The sequence below is a fragment of the Rhinolophus sinicus genome, chromosome 14 (assembly GCF_057876585.1).
Source record: "Rhinolophus sinicus isolate RSI-liver-muscle chromosome 14, RSI-T2T, whole genome shotgun sequence".
In the NCBI taxonomy this organism is placed as follows: domain Eukaryota; kingdom Metazoa; phylum Chordata; class Mammalia; order Chiroptera; family Rhinolophidae; genus Rhinolophus; species Rhinolophus sinicus.
Window position 1 is genome coordinate 179433983 of NC_142514.1, and position 21781 is coordinate 179455763.

The window sequence follows — 21781 nt, forward strand, 5'->3', positions numbered from 1 at the left end:
CCTCTGCCCTCAAGTTGGGGCAACCTACGAAACCCTAGCAGAGATCAGAGATGGGGAGGATCCAAAGGCAGGGAGGGCACGGGGCGCTCTCTCCCCTGTGCTCTCCCTGCTCCCAGCCCCTGCCTCCCTCTGCCTTCAGCCTGGCTCTCTTGCCAGGTTCAGGCAGTGCTGTCCCCTCCACTTCCCACTGCTGCTGGCTCCTGTGCCTCAATATCTCTCTTTAGGTCCTTTACTCCTGTGACTCTCTGCACATAGCCCCTTCACTGGGCCTCTTCGATCAAACCTCTGCATTTCTTTCTTGCAAGGATTCTGACTGATACACCAGGTGATGAGAGAGAAGCTCATTCAGAGGGAACAGCATATGCCAACGCCCAGAGGCAAGGGAGGGCACGGCCTGCTGGGAGAATTCAAATGGCCCACAGTGGCTGGAGGACAGAATGCAAGCAGCGTCAGACAAGTCACAGCCCTCGGCATTGAAATGGGGGAGCTGTGTCCCTACTTCCACCCCACCTGTATGATCCACTAGCTGAGGGCTACCTACAACCTTACCTGAGCCAGCACGGGGGCCGTGGATGGGGCAGATGGGGCAGGCCCAGGGCTCTGCTCCCCGAAACTCAGGCAGCCTCCTGCTGAGAAGGACAAGGGGCATGGCTGGTGTTGCCTCAGCAGCAGTGTGATTTCAGAGCCTCCAGCCAGGCTCAGAAGCCTCCTCTACCTATCCTAGCATCAAAACCTCACCCCAAGGGCCAGCGGGGTGCTCAGTGCTCAACCACTCGCTCAACATCTACTCTGTGCCAGGTTCTGATTCCTGTAAAAATGTGACTCCCCCTGGGAAGGGGGAAATCACACTCTGAGGCTGATTTCAACTTCCAATTTAAATATTACTAAGACAGCTCAAATACCTCTTCCTCCGCGACAGACTCCCAGATGTTCCCTGGAAGTGAGCTGTCTTTTCTTTCTTTTTCTTTTTTTCTTAAGATAGGGACAATTTGTTGTTTGTTTTATTTATTGGGCGGGCAATATTGGGGAATAGCGCGTCCCTCCAGGGCCCACCAGCTCCAAGTCGCCGCCCCCCAATCCAGTGGTGGAGGGTGCAGCTCAGCTCCAAGCCAGTTGCCCTCCCCAATCCTAGCTACAGGGGGCGCAGCCCACTATCGCACGTGGGAACCGAACTGGTGACCCCGTCGCCAACAGCCCTCGCTCCAACCAGCTAAGCCATCCGGCCACCCTGAGCTCTCTTTTCTAAATGATCCAAAGCACTTGGTCTCCTTCCATATCCTGCTCTAGTCTGGGTGCTCAGGAACCCAGCTAAGGTGAGTGGTGTAACGCAGGGAGAGGGCATAACGGGGCACAGCCTTTCACTTGGATTTGCGGGCTTGCTCCCCCCCACCCCACGCCAAAGCATGAAGACCCAGAAGCAGCGGCTGTTGCAGCTCCTTTGGGCAGGGAAGGCTGGGTGCCCCAGCTGCTTTCAAATGGCTTTGTCCATCTGGAGCAGGAAGCCCCAAGACAGGGTTTTAAACACCTTCCAGCCACACCCCCGCTCCCTCAGCTTTAACCAAACATGATAAAGTCGCAGGTCAGAAGCCAGGACCCAGGGCACCGCCAGAAGGAACAGGACCTAGATTGGATCAGATTGGATCAGAAAAGGCAGAGAGGGTCAGGCCCAGGGAGTAATGTGGCGTTAGAGATATGGAGGACAAAGGAGCTGGGACCCACTGGGGCGGGACCCATTATCAGGGGGACCTTGACCTCCATTAGTCCACAAGTGGGGTTCACCCCAGGCCACCAGCTCCAGTGGGTTCATGCTGTGGCCCCAGGGCAGGCCCAGCTCAGGAGAGCTGCCACAAAGGAGGAAGTGGGGGCTGTGAGGGGCAGAGGGGGCCTTCTGAGAATCCCTTTGTCCCTGCTGTGGGACTGTGGGCCAGTTCCTTGGTTACGCTCCAGTTCCTGGGAATTTTTCACACCCTGGTTAATATCTCTGTCCTCTGCCAGCCCACTCCCAGGTTTCAGACATTTCCTCGTCTGCTTCCAGTTAACCCCTGCTCTGCCCTGTTCTGAGTGTCTGCCGCCCCCAAACCCTTCTCTTGCCTTTTATCCAAAGCAGGTGTCAGAGAACCCTTTCTGAGGGTTGACCAGCCTGGTCGTGGGAGGCTGGGGGCTGGGGTTGGGGCTCTGGGCCATGCTCTGCCTTCCAGGGACTCCCCACGAGCACCTCCCTGATCCCTGCCACCTGTCTGCTTCCTCACTGTCCTCAAGAGCTCGGACCACAGCACCCAGTGCCCTCCCTGTTCAAGGGCCCACAGAGGTGGGGCTATCAGGGTCCAACATGGTTCTTCCTCCCCATCCTCCAAGCCAACTGGGCTCCCCCTGTCCCTTGGGGCAACTCATTCATTCATTCATTCATTCATTCATTCATTCATTCATTCATTTATTCATTCACTTAATCTGTATGGAACGTCTATTCTGCACCAGCTGCCAGAAGGCACCCCAGCTTCTGCTGACATACTGACCGTGGAGCCGAGCTCACTACCTTATCCACAGTCAACACCTTCCTTTTCTTGAGCAGAACCTCTTCCCCTCTCTGGGCCCCAGGGAAGGACTTGGGGAGCTCTGAGATGGGGTACGTGTCTATGTGCATCTTCCAGGGAAGGGCGCCCTGAGCTTTCACCACATTCTAAAAGGCAGTAAATGCTGACAAGTGTGGACTCAGCGTCCAGACAGCCTAGCTTGGAACCCCAGCTCTGCCCCCTGCCAGTGGTGTAACCCTGAACAAGTTCCTGAACCCCTCCGCACCCCGTCAGTGAAACATGAATAAGAGGAGTAACTACCTCACAGCACTGTCGAAATGAGATTTAATTCACATAACACACCTGCCTTGTCCATGTGAGCCATTATCTTGCTCACAGGCCTCTGTGCTTTATTGTCATTGGCTCTGATCTGCCTCCTTGTCCTGGTGACTTGTCTGGATGGAAGGGGCTTGGTCCCACCTGCCCCAGGGAGATGGACGGTGCTGGGACAAGCGTCCTCTCACCCATGTGCCACTTGCCAGCCCCTGGAGGTCTGGAAGCCAGGCCCAATCAGAAAGTCACTTGCCTTAGTGAAGAAGCAGGAGCCAGAGCCAGAATGAAAGGACTATCTGCTCTTCTATTTTTTCAATTGTGAAGCATAACAAACATGTAAAAATATGCTTCAAGTATAAATATACAATTTAACACATTATCATAAAACACACAAGTAACCCCAACCAGGCCAGCCCCTGGAAGCCTCTCACATGTCTCCATTCAAGAGATATTTCACCCCCATTTCTCGCAAGAATCCCTCGGGCCCCGTGAGACAGGCACAGTGCGCACCATGAGCCTCTGAGCAGCGGCCTAGGACAGAGGAGGGAAGGACACCCGCTCTGCCTCTCTCTGCTCTGCACTCTAAACAAGCTGAGGAACCTCTCTGAGCCTCAGTTTACCAGCTGTAAACCTGTAAAATGGTGCCATATAGTCCTGTATCTATCTCACGAGGAAGGAACACATAGATCCCTGGCCTGGCCCCTGTACGTGCTGGACACCGGCAAGCAGTTATTCTCATTCATTTGGGTGGGGACAGCTAGAGGGGGGAAATTTTCTTGGAGAGAGGAGGAAGGGGGCTCTGACCTCTGCGCCCCAAAACTGCAAAACTGCAATGTAGATTAGACACACAGGAGAGAAGGGTTTGAAGAGCATCTATTTCAGGGGGTTTTCAAACCATGTTCCTTTGATTCCCAGGGGTTCCATAGAAATGCCTTGTGGGGCTGGTGGGTCTTTATCCCCTTGGCTGCCCGAGCAACTCCACTGTTCTTTTCTATAACGGCATTGCATGTGTGCAAAGATGGTTTTTGCTCCTAAAAAAATTTAAACGACTGATGCAAACTCCTGCAAATTGTAACAAAATACAAACAACCTAATATTTTTAGTGAGCAAAAGACGTGAGCAGGCACTTCCTCAAAAAAGACATACAAATGGCCCTCATGCACATGATAAAGTGCTCAATGTTCTTATTCATCAGGAAATGCAAAGTAAAACTACAAGAGAATACCTCCTCACACCCACTAGAACGGCTGAAATTGAAATGACTGACAGACTGAGTGTGACGAGGACGTGGAGCCACTGGCACTCACAGACGCTGCTGGGGGAGCACACAATGATACCACCACTCTGGAAAACTGCTCAGCAGTTTCTACCAACGCCAACTTTGTGTCTGCCCGATGATCCAGCAATTCCACTCCACAGAAATGTGTACATATGTTCACCAAAGGGCACGGACTAGAATATTCATAGCAGCACTGATCCTAAGAGCCGACCCCAGGGCCCACCCAAATGCCCATTGACCAGAGAAGAGGGCAATAAAATGCCTCTTTACACAATGGGATGATATACAGCAATGAAAACAACCGATTTGCAACTACACGCAAGGCTGGGGTGTATCCCACACACGTAAATTTTGAACAAAAAAGCTAGACGCAGAAGCGTGCTCATTATGTGGTGCCGTTTATCTAAAGTACAGGAACAAGCCAGATTAATCTTTGCTGTTTGAAGTTAGAGCAGTGATTACGCTTGGTTTGGGGTGTGGATTCATAATTGGAAGGAAGCCTGAGGGAGCTTTTGGGGTCCTTGTAACGTTGTTTCTTGATCTGAAAGCGGTTACAGGGATATGTGTGGTTTGTGCAAATTCATCAAGCTGTTCCCTTCCACACGCATCTTCCTGTGTTCATATTCTATTTCAAGAAAAGTTTTAAAAATGATGACGTAGACTTACAAGAAATCACTTGGAAAATACATGAACACGTAATTTTCCTTTTAAAAGCAGGTTGCAAAACAGTGTGTGCTGTACTGTATGGCCCTGATTTTGTAGGTAAATAAATATATTCACACGCAACATCAATAGTGGATAGTTCTGGGCAGTGGAGTTGAGTCTTTTTAAATTTTTATTTACCTGCAAATAATCTACAGTGAACATGCATTGTTGGTACACTTCAGCCCAAAATAAAAATGTTCCAATCAATTTAAAAACCTGTGCCCATCTCTAGAGAAACTCCACAGGTCTGGCACTGGGGAGTGGAAACGTGTTCTTGGTGTTGTTGGAAGACTGCTCGCCTAGGGTGGGACCTTGATGGAAAGCTCCTAAGGAGCCAGCCGTCCCCAGGGGACCCGCAGTCCCGAGGCCTATCAGACAGACGGCTTGATAACACTTATCGTGTGTAAATGCTTCATCTCGGTCTTGCCACGATCGGGTTCTTTAGATTTCATGCCATTGCTTGATTTGATATGTTCACAGAACATTTCTGAACACCTGTGCCCTTAGCGGGGGGTGAAGTTCCTGGTGCCCTCAAAGCTGAGTGCCAGGCAGGGCTAATGGCAGAGTAAACGTTGTCTAATCTTTCTGCCAGGCTGGTCTGGCCCGATCAGATTCTGCGGCTCCCCTGCTGGCAGCCACCCATCCACCCTGCCTGACCATTGCCCTGGTGGAGAACATGCCGTCCTAGGATTCCACTCTCCCTCCCAAGAGTTCCTCTGGGGACTGAGTAGAACGGCTTCTCTGAGTGTCCCTGGGATGAAGGCTGCTGCCATCACAGAGTGTCCACCATACAATGGACAGAAACCAGGTGGACATGTGTGGGCGCAGAGCCTGGCCTGAAACAAGAGACTCCCAGGACCAGAGCCTTCTGGGACCCAAATGCCAGTCCTGCCCAGGTCACTACTTAGTTATATGAACCTGAGCTGGTCACTGAAATCCTCTGCATTGTGTCAGTGGGGATTTGCAGGAATAATAATAATTGTTTTAAAACTCATGTATCTTCAAGCACTCCGAAAAGCGTGACAGCTCCGGAAATGTAAGCCTTGCTGTAGCAATGGCAGTTTGCAGGTAAGTGGATCACGGTGTCTACCCCCTCCTTCTCGAATCGCTGACATTGCCTGAGCAGAAGGCGGCCTTGCTTGGCACTGAAATGCCCCCAAATGGAGGCAGCCAGGTGGATCTTTGTGGAGTTTTCTATGAGGTTTCTGTACTCGTTTTCTATTGCTGGTGATGAATTAACACAAATGTAGCACCTTACCGCAACTCACATCATCTCACAGTTCCTGTGGCTCAGGAATCCACGCTCAATCTGGCTGGGTCCTGTGCTTCATGGCCTCTCACAGGCTGTGGTCAAGGTGTCACCCAGGCACGTGATGTCATCTGAGGCCCCAGTGGAGGAGGGTCCACTTCCAAGTTCACGTGGCGGAACTCAGTTCTTTGTGGGCTGTCAGACTGGGGGCCGCAGTTCCTTGCTGGCTGTTGGCTGGAGTTACCCTCTGTTCCTTGTCATGTAGGCCTCTCCACACAGCAGTTGCTTCATCAGAGCCAGCAAGCAAGAGCGTCTGTACAAAAAGTCAGCTAGCATGACAAACGTGACCACCTCATATAATGTAATCACAAAAGTGACATCCCATCTGCTTTGCCATAACCTATTGGCTAGCAGCAAGTCACATGCTCAAGGAGAGAGGATTACAAGGGGCATGAATACCAGGAGGCCAGGATAACTGGAGGCCGTCATAAAGTCTGCCATAGCCCGGAGTTGGTGCCACGAAGCATGGCAGCCTCCCCCAGGTGTTAAAATCTCTAATACGGAAGGTTGAATTATCTTTACCAATTTAAGAGCTTCCCTTCAGTGTAATCCCAAGACCCATCCAAGTGGGAAGAAAAGAAGCCTCCCCTCCTTCCTCTCTCTCTCTCTCTCTCTCTCTCTCTCTCTCTCTCTCAGTGTGTTTTTCCAGGACCCATCAGCTCCAAGTCAAGTAGTTGTTTCAGTCTAGTTGTGGAGGGCGCAGCTCACAGTGGCCCATGTGGGGATCGAATCGGCAACCTTGGTGCTGTGAGCACCTTGCTCTAACCAACTGAGCTAACCGGCTGCCCCCTCCTGCCCTCTCTTGAGCCAACCACAAACTCCTTGAAGGTACAGCCTATTTCCATCTTGCTCATGGATGTACCCCCACCAACTAGAACATGTCTCCCCAGCATGAAGCAGGTGCGTCGTAAAAATGAACGTGTGACTGGGTCCTGCAGGTTACCACCTGATGAGTCTTCCTTCTGCTTCCCAAACATATTTGCTCTCCGTCCAAAATCCCCATGTGGGTCCCACAGACAAGCTGTGCCCCCAAAATCGATGCCCATCCTTGCACTCCAAGCCCGGCAAACCAGCTCCAGGATGTACAGGGAAGCCTGGACACGATCTACTCCTCCTAGATGGACTCTAGCCACTCACCCTCTCCCCTACCCCCAAGTTGACCTGAAAACTGGTCTAGAGGGCCCAGCACCCAGTGTGGGTGGTAGGGGGTGGTCTCAGAAATGTTCACACTCAGCTTCTCGGACCTTCACGGCAGCCTGCTAACTTTATCACTCTGACCCTTCAATGTGGCAGAGAAACCCAGACCGTGGACAGGTCTACTCATGGTTCCCAAGGACCAAAATGGAAGCAGCGGTGATGAGTGGGGTGTCCTTGTCTTTTTCATGTCCTTTAGTGGTATTACGACAGCTTATCTGAAGTGAATCCAATGTGTCCCCTCTAAGGTGTGTCCCCAGGCACAGCTTAGTCCCCAGCGTTCCCTCCACTTCCCACCGTGGGGCTGTCACTGACCGAGCGCGTCGCCTGTTGTAAAGTCAGTTGCTTCAGGACAATTGTCATAAAATGAAATTTGCCTTTTCGGGTGTACAATCTAGAGAGAGAATATTTCCATCACACCAGAGACCCCGCACGCCCCTTTGTAGTGAATCTCCTCCCCCAGCCCTTGACCAGCTTTCTGTCCCCATTATTTTGCCTTTTCCAGAATGTCATATAATTAGAATCTTACAAATGTAGCCTTTTGAGTCTGGCGTCTTTCACTCAACACAATGCTTGGGAGATTCATCCTGTAGGTGAATTGTTCATTGCCGAGTGTTCTTCCATCATGAGGCTACAAATCACTCTTTGTTATCCAGGGACCACCTGATGGATATTAGAGTTGTTTCCAGTTTTTGGCAATTATGAAAAAAGCTGTTGTAAACATTGTGCACAGGTCTTTGTGGGGACATGTGTTTTTCATTTCTTTTGAGTAAATACCCAGGAGGGGGATTGCTGGGTCAAGTGCCCATTGACTTTATAAGGAACGGCTAAACTGCTTTCCCAAGCCACTGTACCAACTTGCATCCCCACCTGCAACGTGGGTAAATCCCACCACTCAGCCTCCTCCTCCGTGCTGGGTGTTTACAGTTATTTCCATTTCAGTCGCTCTGAGTGTCCTGCTGCTTCACACTCAATATTTAATCCTCACAACTGTCTTGTGGAATGGGTGGTGCCATTAGACCCATTTCACAGATGAGGAAACTGAGTCTCGGAAAGACTGGATCACCAACCCCAGGTTTACAGCAATTCAGAGGCTGGGTTGGGATTCAGACCCTGGAGCCAGGGCTCTTCCTAAGATTCTTCCATGGCTCGCAGGAAACCCAGTCAGTGGAGTAAGGGAGCAGGCACAGGACTAGATCACAGAGGCCTGGATTCTCATCCTTGCTCAGTCACTTCTCAGGCAAGTGGCACAACTTCTCTGTGCTTCAGTTTCCTCTTCTGTAAGATGTGGATGATAACATTACTTACCATTACTTACCACATTGAGCTAAGAGTAAGAGGTCAGTACGCCTGAGCTCCCCTGTGTCCTGTCACCACTAAGGAAGAGAAACACAAACCATGTCACTCTGTGAAAGTTACCTGAATGGCCGTCATTACATGGGATTCATTAAAAAGTGGTGAACACTTCCATGCATCACATAATTTGCTGAGGAAACTGAAAGATAAATACAACACACGCAATGTTCTTCACGGTTCATTCCCCACATCTCAACCCTGAGAGCTCCCGACTCACCCTCCTACCACCCAACCACAGTTCCCTTCATTTCCAAGTTGACAGTGTGCATGAAAGACTCAGTCCTTCTTTCTTTTTCTTTTATAAAAAACAATTAGTATGAACAGTTTTACATACGTAAAACATATACGTAAAGTATAAAGAATAATGGTGAGGACCTATGTATCCACTGCCCAGCACAAGACACCAATTTCCTTTGAAGACCCTGCTGAGCACCCCCGCTCCCAGCACATACCCCTCCCCCCTCCCTCCCTCCATCCCTTCCTCTCTCCTTTCTTCCTTCCTAGTGTCGCCTTCACCCAGTGGCACCTTCATGTGGTGCACCCAGGACTTAGGCAGGCATCTCAGGACCATCAGCTCCGCCAGGTAAGTGCTGAGATCAGCCCAAAGGTGAGAGTGTAGATGAAAAACGAAAGGCTTTAGGGAGAGGAAAAGACAGAGGAGAGGAAGCAGGCACCAAAAGATGAGAAAGTGGAAAAAATGGGTCAAGGATCCACAGTTGGGACATGAGGATGTCTTCACCGGTGATTTTGAAATACAAATGTGCTTTGTACTAACCGCCGCTGGCCCTGAACTTGATCCGCGCTGCCCACCCTTCCATACTCACCCAGAGGCATTGGGGGAAATTTGGACTGTTCTTCAGAATCTATGTCTCCTGATGCTGGAAAACCCAGGGATGGCCCAGGCAGTCTGATTTCAGAACAAGACCTGCAGATAAGGCTCACTGTCTACTGGTGACGCCCCTCCCGGATATTCACCTCCCTCACAATCCCTGAATCAAAATCTTCCTTCCACTTTGTCTACTAAATAAACCCCATGAAGTAGAGAATCCATTGGGTTGCGAAGCATCCTCTTTTAAGAAGAGAACTTTCTAAGTCATTCACACACTAGTATGAATTTTCCCAGATTGCTTTGCTCCCCTGCAGCTGATTCAGACGAGTTTTAAGCATGGAGAACGTGGGAGAGTCAGACCCAGTGGGATCTCAAAGATGGAGGCTTCGAGCAACCTGAGAAGGTCGGAGAGAAACAATAGGAAGAGAAGAGGTTCAGACATGAGGGCACAGATGCCAAAGAGAACCCCGATCTGTTTCAAGGAAGGCAGCATTCTTCCACGTGCTCCACTCCCTCCTCTTCCTCTGTACTGCATGCACCACTTTCCAATGGCTCGACCCAATGGTCATGAGTGACAAGAGCATAATAAGGCTTATAGACTAGTTAGACGCTCAACAACCCCATATAATGACATTACTATAGGGAAATGTGTCTTGAGGCCCAAACCATCGACCTATGAATGTGGTTGGGAGTTGCAACAACAGGAACATGGCCCATCACGAAGTGGGGAGCTGCTCTTCAAGAACCCCAGCCATCTGTCCCACCAGGACAAATCAGGGTCCACTGAGCTCCTTTGACATCTGTTCCATGTGAAATGTACTTTAGCCCAACTTTGTCAAAATAGTAGGCTTGTCAAGTTTTAATGAATTTCAGTATTTAAGAGATAAGCCTTCACTCCTTCACCCCCTCTCGGCAGGTCCATCCCAACCTGGGGACATGGTTACAATGGAAAGCTACTCAACCTGGAAACTTCTCAGAACGTGGCTCAGGAGCCGGGACAATCTTATCAGGAAAGTTCCTGTTTGGGTTAGGAAAATGGGTGGCATTCGAAGGCTGATAAGATAGACTCCGAAGCACCTGGGCTGTATATAAGGAGCAGAAACAGCTTGCTGCTGTACGCTTTCCACCCAACTTCCCTTCTCTGGAGACTTGGGACCCAGGAAGAACCATGAAGTGGCTGCTGCTGCTCAGCTTGGTGGCACTCTCTGAGTGTAACATCTACAAGTGAGTCTGGGGTTGCTCCCAAGGGGCTCGTTCCCTTTGCTGCCTGTCACATTGCCTGCCTTTCCTCCGTATTTTTCTTCTTCCGTCATACATCTCCTCTCTCTCTTTCGTTTTCTTCTTTTTTTTTTTTTTTAATTTGGGGAATATTGGGAACAGTGTGCCTCTCCAGGGCCCATCAGCTCCCAGTCGTTGTCCTTCAATCCAGTAGTGGAGGGCGCAGCTCAGCTCCAAGTCCAGTCGCCATTTTCCATCTTTAGTTGCAGGGGGCGTAGTCCACCATCCCATGCGGGAATTGAACTGGCAACCTTGTTGTTGAGAGCTCACACTCTAACCAACTGAGCCATCTGGTTGCCCCTCTCTCTCTTTCTTGACCATCTCAAGTCTCCTTCTTTATTTCTCTCTGTGCCCTTTTAGGGAGCCAGCGCTGTAGACGTGGTGAACAGCCGAGGCCCTCACGGGCAGCTGGGTTTGCTTCCCAGCTGCGTCCCTGGGCCAGGCGACTTTGGACAACCACTTAACCTCTTTGTATTATTGTGCCCAAAATGGGAGCGTCTCCCCTCTTGACTGCCTTCCTCCGTCCTCTCTTGGGCCAGCCTCCTTTTCCTTCCAGGGCTGCCATAGCACCCCATGAGCAGACTCCTTGCCTAATTACTCTTCCTCCTCCAAACCATCTGCTTGCAAATGCCCGCCCCAGGATTCCCCTTGTCAAAAAGAAGTCCTTGAGGAAGAACCTGATCGAGCATGGCCTTCTGAACGACTACCTGAAGACACACAGCATTAACCCAGCCAGCAAGTACCTCAATGAGGCCGCCTCCATGATGGCCACCCAGCCCCTGGAGAACTACATGGATGTGAGTGCATGGGCAGGCGGCAGGGGCAGCTCCGAGGTCTTGGCCGGAAGGAGAGAGGGAGTCCCAGGGGTCTTGGAAGATGGGCCGGGACTCTGAGCCCCCAGGCAGTAACCCACGGGTCTGCTCCTTGGACCTCGGAGACACAAGGAGGGCAGGAAAGCTCATAGTCAGACTGTTGCTCTCATTCGTTCATCCTTTCATCCAGTGTTTCTGTGGATGGAGCACCTCGTCATGTGTCAGGCTCTGCGCTGGGTGTGGGGGGACGTAGCAGTGAACAAAACCAGGCACAGCCCCGGCCCTCATGGAGCTCACCGTCTAGTAGGGAGAGACAGACAATAATCCATGAACCTCACAAACCACGAGAAGTACAACTGGGCGAGGGCTACAGTGAAGGTGACATACTGTGCCAGTGTGGCAGGCAGGGACCTCTCCCGGGGGCAGTGAAGGAAGAGCCAGTGTTCCGAGAGGACAGGAGAGAGTCCCAGAGAGCAGAAGGGCTTGTGCCAGACCCTGTGACAGCGGGGAGCAGAGTATATTTGAGGAAAGGTAGCCAGTGTGTGAAGAGCAGAGACAGAGTGAGGGAGGCAGGTACGTGCCAAGTGAGGCCGAGGGGTCAATGGGAGGAGCCAGGCAGATTCTCTGATAAGGATCTGTATCCAACCTGCCACTGAATCATCTTACAGGCTGGTTGACATGCTCAGATTGGAGTTACGGGAAGATCACTCTGACTATTTTATTTGGGACGCAAGGACAATGCCTTGCCCTTCAGTAAATACTCTGCCCCTGGGTGAATGTCACAGGGCCGAGGAAACAAAGCAGTGTTGCCTGTCATTCAGAGCTCAGCCTAGGAAACCTACCAGACCTGGTGCCAATCTAGGCTTTAATGCTTCCCAGCCGTGTGACCTTGGGCAAGTCATTTATACTGAGTTTCCTTCTCTGTGAAACAGAACCACTAATATCTACCATCAGAAGGTCGTTACGAGTAATTAGTGCAATACTGTTTTTTGAAGTACTTAACACAGAGTCTGTCCCCTAGTAACAGCTTGGGAAAGCTAGCCCATTTATTCACTTAAATATTTATGAAGCACCTACCATGTGCTGTGGGTTATGCAAGGAGCTGAGGAAACAATAGTGAATAAGCTAAGTTCCTGGAGCTTATTCTAGAGAAGACAAATAAGAGACAAATAAATAAGTATGTAAGATAATTTCAGGTAATAACAGAGAAAAATTAATTAGAGTAAGGGAAAGAAGAATAATGAGGGGGCAGATTTAGATAATGTGATCAGAGAGGGCCTCCTGGAGGAGGTGACATTTGACGAGAGCTCTGAATGATTGATGATAAGGAGTCAGCCAAGGAAAGATCTAAAATAAACATTTTCCAAGCAAAAAAAATAGCAAGTGAAAAGGCCCTGGGAAGGGAATGAGCTTGTCATCATCAAAGAATAGCAAGACAAACGTGGCTGGAACAGCTGGCAAGGGAGAAAGTGCTGGTACTAAGAATAAAAATCCTGACAATGCCCTTTCTTGAAACCTGCTATACACACCTAGATTTATCAAGAAGATATCTCTGGGGGTTTCCATCTTTCGGAGACTTGTTTATCTCCGGATCGACAATTCAATGAACCAGCATTTAAAGTTTCCTCTGCTGAGTGCTTTAAGTTTCCACCCTGTCCTCTAAGAACATGCATTCTCTAGGATGGCAAAACTAAAACAAACAAGACGCGATTATCATTAGGTGTTAATGGTGCTTAGCAGAGAACAATCAGAGGGAAATGGGAGAAATCTGGGAAGACTTCAAGGAGGGGGCGTTCAGGCTGGGTCTTGAAGGATGGATGCATAAGACAGGGAGAGAAAGCCAAGTAGAACAGTAAAGAGAAAGGTGGGAAGTGGGCTGAGGCGCCCACCCAGAGACAGTCCCTGGAGAGGCCATGGGGGGGCGGGGGAGAGTCCCCAGTCCGTGAACCTTGCTGTCCCCACCTGGCAGATGGAGTACTTCGGCACCATCGGCATCGGAACCCCCCCTCAGGAGTTCACCGTCATCTTTGACACGGGCTCTTCCAACCTGTGGGTGCCCTCAGTCTACTGCTCCAGTCCCGCCTGCTGTGAGTACCCGGGCCCCCAGCACCAACTGACCTGGGAGCCCTGAACACTCAGGGGTTTCAGATTGGTCCAATTGCACTCAAGAATTGGAGCCACTCAAGAATTCACTCAACAGGCATTTACTGAGCACCTACTATGTGCCAAACCTACTATGTGCCCTGGGGAATGAAGGGGTGAATCACACATGGTCCCTGCCCTCAAGAAGTTCAGTCCAATGGCAGAAAGAAGTGTGATGGTGCCCTTCACCATGGGCAGCCATGGGCCTGCACATTTCAGTGTTTTCCTGGGGCATCTTCAGGGGGACTGTGGGGTCGGCTGGGGATCTTCCATCAGTGAGATGCTCCCAACTTGGTCCAACCAGACCGGAATGAAACTGGGGAATGCTTGGTTTCCAAAGTCTAGGGTAAATGTTACCCTTCTCCTTCAAAGCCCCACCCGCACCCCTGGACTCAGGCACCCACCCAGAAAGACATCCACAGCCCATGATTCTCACTCAGCTTTTGGAGATTGACGATGTCACTTCTTGTCCTCACAGCCAACCACAACCGCTTCAACCCTCAGCAGTCCTCCACCTACCGGGGCACCAACCGGAAGCTCTCGGTTGCCTACGGCACCGGCAGCATGACAGGCATCCTCGGATACGACACAGTCCAGGTAAACACTTGCTGGCTGGCCACTTCATCCTGCCCAACCCTCGGGCCAGCTTCCTGGGACCTTGGGTGCCACCCAGGACCAGCTCCCCCAGAAGCAGCTCATTCAAGCAATACGGGTCTCAGTGATCGTAAGAGTAAGCTAACTGGGAGATGGGAAGGGGGGAGTAGCAGAGATGTCACAGACATTTCTAGGTGGGGCAGTAGTGAGTAAGGGGGTGGTGCCTGGGGCCACAAGCTAACCTCACTCCCACCCAAGCTGAGTGCTATGTGGGGGCCAGGGTGGAGAAGGTAAGAAAAGGTTCAGTTCTCTTAGCACCTCCTCCTCTTCCTTCCCCGCACCCCCACTGCAGCCTCCCCTACCCAGTCACAAACGTTGCACCAGCTCCCCTGCCCAGGGCACAGCAGGGGTCAAGGGCTCTGATTTGCCTGGAGTCTGCTTTGCATCCCATCCTCAGACACACACGCACACGGTGACCATCTGTTCTGCAGCAAATTCTCACACCAAGCTGCAGACTGTGGCCATCTGGAGGTCCGCCGCGATGGTTACCTCCAGCAGAATAACAAGCATTCCTGGGGACAATCCCTTCCCCCTCCTTGCTGCCTGACTGCCTAGAAGCCGAGTCCTACACAGAATGAACCAGGGTGCTCGGGACCATAGGCTGGCGCCCTGCAGGGCTCTGTCCCCACAAGCTGATCCTGAACAACTTGGTCCCCCCACTCAGGTTGGAGGCATCACGGACACCAACCAGATCTTTGGCCTGAGCGAGACAGAGCCCGGCTCCTTCCTGTACTACGCGCCCTTCGATGGCATTCTGGGCCTGGCCTACCCCAGCATTTCCTCCTCGGGGGCCACACCCGTCTTTGACAACATCTGGAACCAGGGTCTGGTTTCCCAAGATCTCTTCTCTGTCTACTTGAGCTCGTAAGTTGGGGGGGCGAGGGGGGGCGGTCACAGTTGCCTGGCCCAGCAGGGTGCTGTCCAGGGCGGGGGTGGGTTGGAGAGGGGCTCAGCAAGCAAGGGATTTGAAAGGTCAGGGTCTAAGGCTTGAGAGGTGTCTTTGGAGAGAACTGCACTAAATTCCTCTCTGACAAGATCTGTCTTCATTCATCCTATTTTGAGCAGCCTGAGTCTTTGTCACCTTGACTTACACAACTCCGCTGTCATTAACCATTCGCTCTCCAGCACCAGTCCCCTCGTCACTGGGGGGATGTCCCCAAAAGACCACCATTTAAAGTGAATCCACTTAAAATAGGAGCCAAAATTCCATAACGAAAAATGAGAAAAGAAAAAGATTTGAGTGGGACTTACTTCTATTTTGAACAGTGAAACTTTGAAATGATGAGAACAAGTTTCTTCTGTTAGTTAAAATCTAAGTTCCCATTGTGACTCTGAGTTCATTCTTAGAATGAATAAAGAATAAACCACGTATTAGTTTTAGCTGAGTCGAAGTTTATGCAAGAATATCTGAGTGTCATCAACTTTCCCGAGACATTCACAATCTTCTTTTTTGACGGATTTGTCAGTGTGATGTTTCTCTTCATTTGTTAACTCTTTCCCTATCATCTCATTGTGTCACAGGTCCTGTCAGGTGTTTACAGCAAAGGCAGGGTGGGGTTTCCCTGTGGCCAGTTCTTTGGTGATTAATTCCTACCATCATCTACATTTGCTTCCCTATCTAACCCACATGTACAGAGACTCAGACAACGGATATTCCAGTTAACAAGGACCCCTGCAATGTACAACAGGAAGGCCCTTTTATCCTTTTAGCTCATGGCCCACTTAGTACTCAAGTCAGCTATTAGACATAACTTACTTTTACAGGTACTTAGATATTTTGTGCAGGGTTCTTATCGCTCAGACTAGATCAGAATTTCTCGATCTTGGCACTATTAACGTTTTGGACCAGATAATTCCTTTTTGTTGGGGGCCGTCTGTGCATTGTAGGGTGTTTAGCAACCTCCCTGGCCTCTACCCAATAGATGCCAGTAACATCCCTACCCCCACCCAACATGACAATCAAAAAAACGTCTTCAGACATTGGCAGAGGTCCCCTGGGGGCAAAACCACCCCTGGCTATGAACAAGAACTACACAGTCCAGTCCTTAAGAGCAAACACTGTCATGTATTCACTTCTCTTGAGGTCCCCACGGCAACGAGAGTACACGGGGGAAACTACACACTTTGGAAGTGGAAGGACACAGGTTCTATCTGGGTTTTGCCACTCTTTGACTGTGTGACCTTGGGCAAGTTGCCTCACCTCTCTGTGCCTCCGTTTCTTCTCTGTAAAGTGGAAATAATAATAATCATAGTGACCATGGCATGGGCCTTGGTGTGAAGATGAAAAGAAACCGTGTCTGTCACACACTTGGCACAGCTCCTGGCACTGGCAAGAGCCTAATCGAAGTGAATCCTTAAAATAGAGGCCAACGTCCCATAGCCAAACAATGAAAAAGGCAGCTCTTAGAATGCACATACCTTATGTTCCGCTGAATGCGTGAAGGAATGAAGGAATGAATTCCTCTCTTTCCCACCCCCTTTCCATAGCAATGACCAGGGTGGCAGCGTGGTGATGTTTGGTGGCATCGATTCTTCTTACTTCACTGGAAACCTGAACTGGGTGCCTCTTTCTTCTGAGACTTACTGGCAGATCACCGTGGACAGGTGAGGTCACTGTGGATGGGCAACTTCCTGGCATGCGCCCCAGATCCCATTTCTTTACAGACTCATATTCAACTTAGTTTCCCAGAATCCCCCTGCAACAGCCAGCACAGGGAAATGTGCCCCAGGAGGAGAAGGGGGAAGTTGGCCAAGCCAGAGAGAACCCGGGAAAGGCACCTCACTGGAGAACAAGAGCTGTCTGAGACCCCGAGACCCTCTGCAAGGATAAGACAGCCACTTTCCATCTGGTCACCGAGGCAGGACAATCTCCCAGCATCCCCAGGGAGAGCTGGAGGACCGGCTGTCCACATATCTCAGCATTTAGGGGACCTGTGAACTGGCACACACTCCTATCGTTCTAGGGAAAATGTCATTTTTAGTCTAGGGACAGGGCAAAATGGCTGAGAAGTTGTTTCAGGCCATTCCTTCCCACCTTCCCCATCAGGGCCTGCCCGTCCCCCATGCAGCCTCATTCCGCAGCTGTTCTTTCCCCGGCTGGCCTGCTAGGGTGACCAAGCACCCAGGTTTACCCAGGAGTGAGCAGTTTCCTGGGACGTGAGAACTTTCAACTAAAACCAGGACAGCCCTGGGCAGACCAGCATGCGCTGGTCACTAAGCCTGCTCCAGCCGTGCTAAACCTTCATCAGTTCCTCCGACTCCCACACGTGCTCCTCTTGCCTCCATCACTCCCCACCTGCATCCCATCGTCCTCTATATCCTCCTCCAGCTCTTCACCTCCTTGGCAACCTGTGGTTGTCTGCTTCCCGGAGAAGCCTCCCCTGGGTGTGCCCCACCTCCCCACCCCCCTCACCCTGGATCGTGGCTCTGTCCCCCTGCTCATCCTGCTCTTTCTCGACTGTAACATATCTTTCCAGCTAGACTGTGAACTCCCTGTAGCCAGACACGGCGTGGCTGGTCTTGTTTGGCTTTGCATCTCCCATGCCTCATATAGAGTAGGCACTCAGTGACTATTTGTGGAGTAAATGAATGCATGAATGAACGAGTATGTGAATGAGAGAAGCTGAAATTTTATGTATTGGCCAATGGATGGAGAGGAGGGACCCTCTGGGGCCACCCGGTTCCTCCTTGGGGAGATGTACCCCCTGGGGGCTAAAGAGACCCTTCCTTGCATCTCGCCCTCAGCGTCACCATGAACGGACAGGCCATCGCTTGCAGTGGGAGCTGCCAGGCCATTGTGGACACCGGCACCTCTCTGCTGTCTGGCCCCACCAATGCCATTGCCAGCATCCAGGGCTACATTGGAGCCAAACAGAACGCGAACGGCGAGGTGAGCCCAGCGCTGACAGCCCCGTCCTAGACCCAGGTGCTGGGTCTGCCACGCAGAAGGAATGCAGCCCTTCTGACCCTTCCTCTTTCCAGATGGTGGTCAGCTGCTCCGCCATCAACAACCTGCCCAATATCGTCTTCACCATCAATGGCGTCCAGTACCCTCTGCCCCCCAGTGCCTACGTCCTACAGGTAAGGGGGCTCTGGGCCTTCCACCTAGGTGGGCTTGCCTAGAATGTGGCCACACCCTCCCGCTTTGCACAGGGGAAAGCCCACTCCCGCAAGCTGTGGCTGACATCTGCTCTGGACAACCTCCGGAGAAAAAGGCTACATTAAAAATAAATGCATGAATGAGAATTTGGATGCAGCCCCCGCCCCTAGGAGAAAAAATGAGGCAAAAAAACCCCAAAGAGGATGAAAAGAGGATTACTAGTCCAAGCCCTGCGTCTCAATTACTAGCCCGTGGATGCTCAGTGTGCTTAGGGGAGATCGACCACATCAAAGCGACGGGGTTGAGCAAAGGGAAATCATAACTCGCATAGAGTGAGGGCTTCTACGCACCTACTATCTCTACCGAGTAACAAGTCTTCAGTCAAATGAGCCCCAGGAAAACGCTTTGTCTTCTCTGAAATGCCAGGCGGGGAACTAGTTTCGCCCAGTGGGTCGATGTTATTCCACAGGAAGGACTGATGTCCCGGCTGCTCCCACGTGATGCTGATTAATGAGTAAGGGTGAGCGTGAGGCCGGAGCAAAGGGGCTTTTGCAAAGCTCCCCAGGTGATTCTACTGTGCACCTACGGCCGTGGCCCAGTGCCTCAGTGCCTGAAAAGGGCTCACAGCTGACCTGGCTTGTCACTGAATGGGATCAGAATAATGACAAGAGGCTGTGACATCAGGGCTTCCAAAATCCTTCCCGGCAGCTGAGTCCTCCCTAAACCCCTTAGCTCCGATGCTGATGTCAGGGTTTGTGCATCTGCCAGAAATGCTGGATAGTGTCTAGTAATCCCTGGAAACCAATAGTGCAGTGAACAGCTTATGCAGGCAGACGCCAGGCCAAGAAGAGCCAAGTCCCCGGACACGAGCCAGGAAGCTCCTCCTTGCACGTGCCTTGCAGCTGACCACGGCCCTTGATGCTTAGTCCCCGGCGCCGGTCACTGCTGAGTCTATGTCCCATTTCCGGGTTGATCTCCTTTTCTCCAGAGCCAGCAGGGCTGCACCAGCGGCTTCCAGGGCATGGACATTCCCACCGACTCCGGAGAGCTCTGGATCCTGGGCGACGTCTTCATTCGCCAGTACTTCACCGTCTTTGACAGGGGGAACAACCAGGTGGGTCTGGCTCCCGTGGCCTAAGCCTGAGTTTTCCCAGCCTCCTCCCAGGAAGACCCAGCCCGAGTCCTGAGCCCACTCTACGTGTATCTAATTCTCCCAAACTCTTCTTCCTGGGGGATTGGGAAGGTGGAATCTTGGCCCTCTTCCCTGTCATCCTGATAATGTAGAATAAAAACATGACCTCCTGAAAAATGTTTTGTGGAGTTGCTTCTCTTCATTGGTATTTCTCCTCACATCGCCAGGGTCCGAACACCAGGGCAGGGGGACAGAAAGGACTAGGTCCACTCGGATAGCCCCAAACACAGTGACGGTGGCAGCACACACTTCCTATTAGAGCCAGGAAGACAAATGGGCCTCAGCAGGTCCTGCTGGGAGCATCATATAATGAGTTGGGAGCCATTTACACCTCCATTTAAAAAAGTAAAATAAAATAAAAAAGCCTTGGGAAAAAAATTGCGGGGCCATTGCCTTCTCGTGGAACAGAGTGCCTAATTCTTGGTTAAGGGAATTAATTTGTTGTTTCTCCCAAAGCCAGTAGATAACAAGAAAAGGAGAGAGATCGAGGACAGGTGGCCACTGATGGTGACATTCCTCGTAGGCCAGGCAGGGTGGTATTATCTGTAAGACACGGGCTAGCGCAGTGACAGAAGCTGACACCCCACAATCTACCAGGCTGCTCTCTGTGATTCGCTGTTTTCTCCAGACTAACAATTGAGGACCCCCTTCACACTCTGGGTACAGGGTACAAGACCCTGAACTGATGCATTTCCCCATCAGGAAAGAGCATGGTTTTCCAGTTCCCTGAAGAAAGCTTAGAGAGCAGGAACTGAGCATGCTCATTAGCAAACAGGCCCTAGAAATGCAAACAGAAAACAGACTAGCATTTCTCAGAGTGTTTTGGTAGCAAAACATTCAATGAAAACCAAAGTTTCAAAATAAGTATGGAACATGCATTCTAGGCCCTTCTTCGAGGTTCACAAGGCACACACCCCAGTCAAAGGCTCTGAGACGTCCTGCTGCAAAGTGCTCTGTTTCACTTTAACTCAGCTTAGCTTGAGCCCAGTTCCTCTTTTGCTAGTAAACCTATTATAGTCCTGTGCTCCTCTGCACGCACGTTGGAAAAATTCCCACAGCTCCTGCCTCTGCTGACGGCTGGATTCCAGACTGTTCGCTGGAGACACTGGCCTGAGGGCTAGAACTGGGCCTCTCTGCTGAGGGGCAGAGACTTTGGGGTGACCAGAACAAGATGGCTTTGGATACGGTCTTGTCACGTCATCCTGCACTTTGTCATTTATCACTCACACCAATATAAGATATTGACTTCTAGGAAGGGACAGCTGAACGATCTTTTTGAAACACAAATGTGATCACATCCCTTCCTTGCTTAAAGCCTTTAATTACTGCCTTGCAATTGCACTTGGAATGAGCCTGTAAATCCTGGCGTGGCCTTGAGGTCCTGCATGTTCCGGTCCCTATGTGCCTTCCCTGCCTCACCTGGATCCCTCTTACCCTGAGTTCCCATCAGCTTGGCTTTCTTCCACCTCCACAAATACCCAAACTTCTTCCCCACCTCCGACTTTTGTACACACTGTTCCCTTTGCCTGGGTTGCTGTTCCCTTTTTCTTGCCCTGTCTAGCATCCTGCAGGTCTCAACTTAAACACCAATTCCCTGGGAAGCCTTCCCTGACTAGTTTCTCATGGAGCCCAGCCCTCCTTTCCTTTATGGCACTGGACACAAGCAGTCAGCATGCATTTGTGGGACTGCTTGTTTCAGAGCCCCCAGGGAAAGGACTGCCCATTCAACATGTAACTGTTGAATTCCCAGCAGCAAGAGCAGGGCCTGGCACACAGTAGATGCTCAATAAATACTTGTTGCCTGAGTGACGAATTCGAGATGACTTTTTAAAAGGGTACAAGGATAGGACGACAGAGTGGGTCTGATTTGACTGAGGCCATGTTTAAGACAACAGATGGGTCTGCTCCCACCCCCACTGGCATTCTGTCCCAGTCATATTTGGTTATGAGACCAACAGGTGGACTTCTCAGGTTTCTAGGGAGGAATTTCACGGTGTCCTGCCTCCTTTGCTGTTTGTGTTTCTGACATTTCCCAAGCACCTCCTATGCGCCAGGCCGGGTCCTAGGCTCTGGGGACGCGGGCAGGTCT

The 21781-nt window shown here is 51.0% G+C and overlaps 1 protein-coding gene across 1 annotated transcript; it reads left to right on the forward strand.

The window, feature by feature from the left end:
• The first annotated feature begins 10668 nt into the window (after positions 1-10668).
• On the forward strand, positions 10669-19866 carry LOC109459502 (pepsin A). The gene is made up of 9 exons (XM_074337169.2): positions 10669-10739; positions 11434-11590; positions 13575-13692; positions 14226-14344; positions 15066-15265; positions 16889-17005; positions 18146-18290; positions 18383-18481; positions 19489-19866. The coding sequence occupies exons 1-9, from the start codon at positions 10684-10686 to the stop codon at positions 19636-19638; spliced, it is 1161 nt and encodes a 386-aa protein (XP_074193270.2). The 5' UTR covers positions 10669-10683; the 3' UTR covers positions 19639-19866.
• The last annotated feature ends 1915 nt before the right edge of the window (positions 19867-21781 follow it).

What these genes read in the sequence shown, in the direction of transcription:
- LOC109459502 (XM_074337169.2), top strand. Translation starts at nt 10,684, where the DNA reads ATGAAGTGGCTGCTGCTGCTCAGCTTGGTGGCACTCTCTGAGTGTAAC. An exon ending in CTGCTCCAGTCCCGCCTGCT is followed by an intron (nt 13,693 to 14,225) that starts GTGAGTACCCGG and finishes TTGTCCTCACAG; the next exon opens with CCAACCACAACCGCTTCAAC. An exon ending in TTCTCTGTCTACTTGAGCTC is followed by an intron (nt 15,266 to 16,888) that starts GTAAGTTGGGGG and finishes CCCTTTCCATAG; the next exon opens with CAATGACCAGGGTGGCAGCG.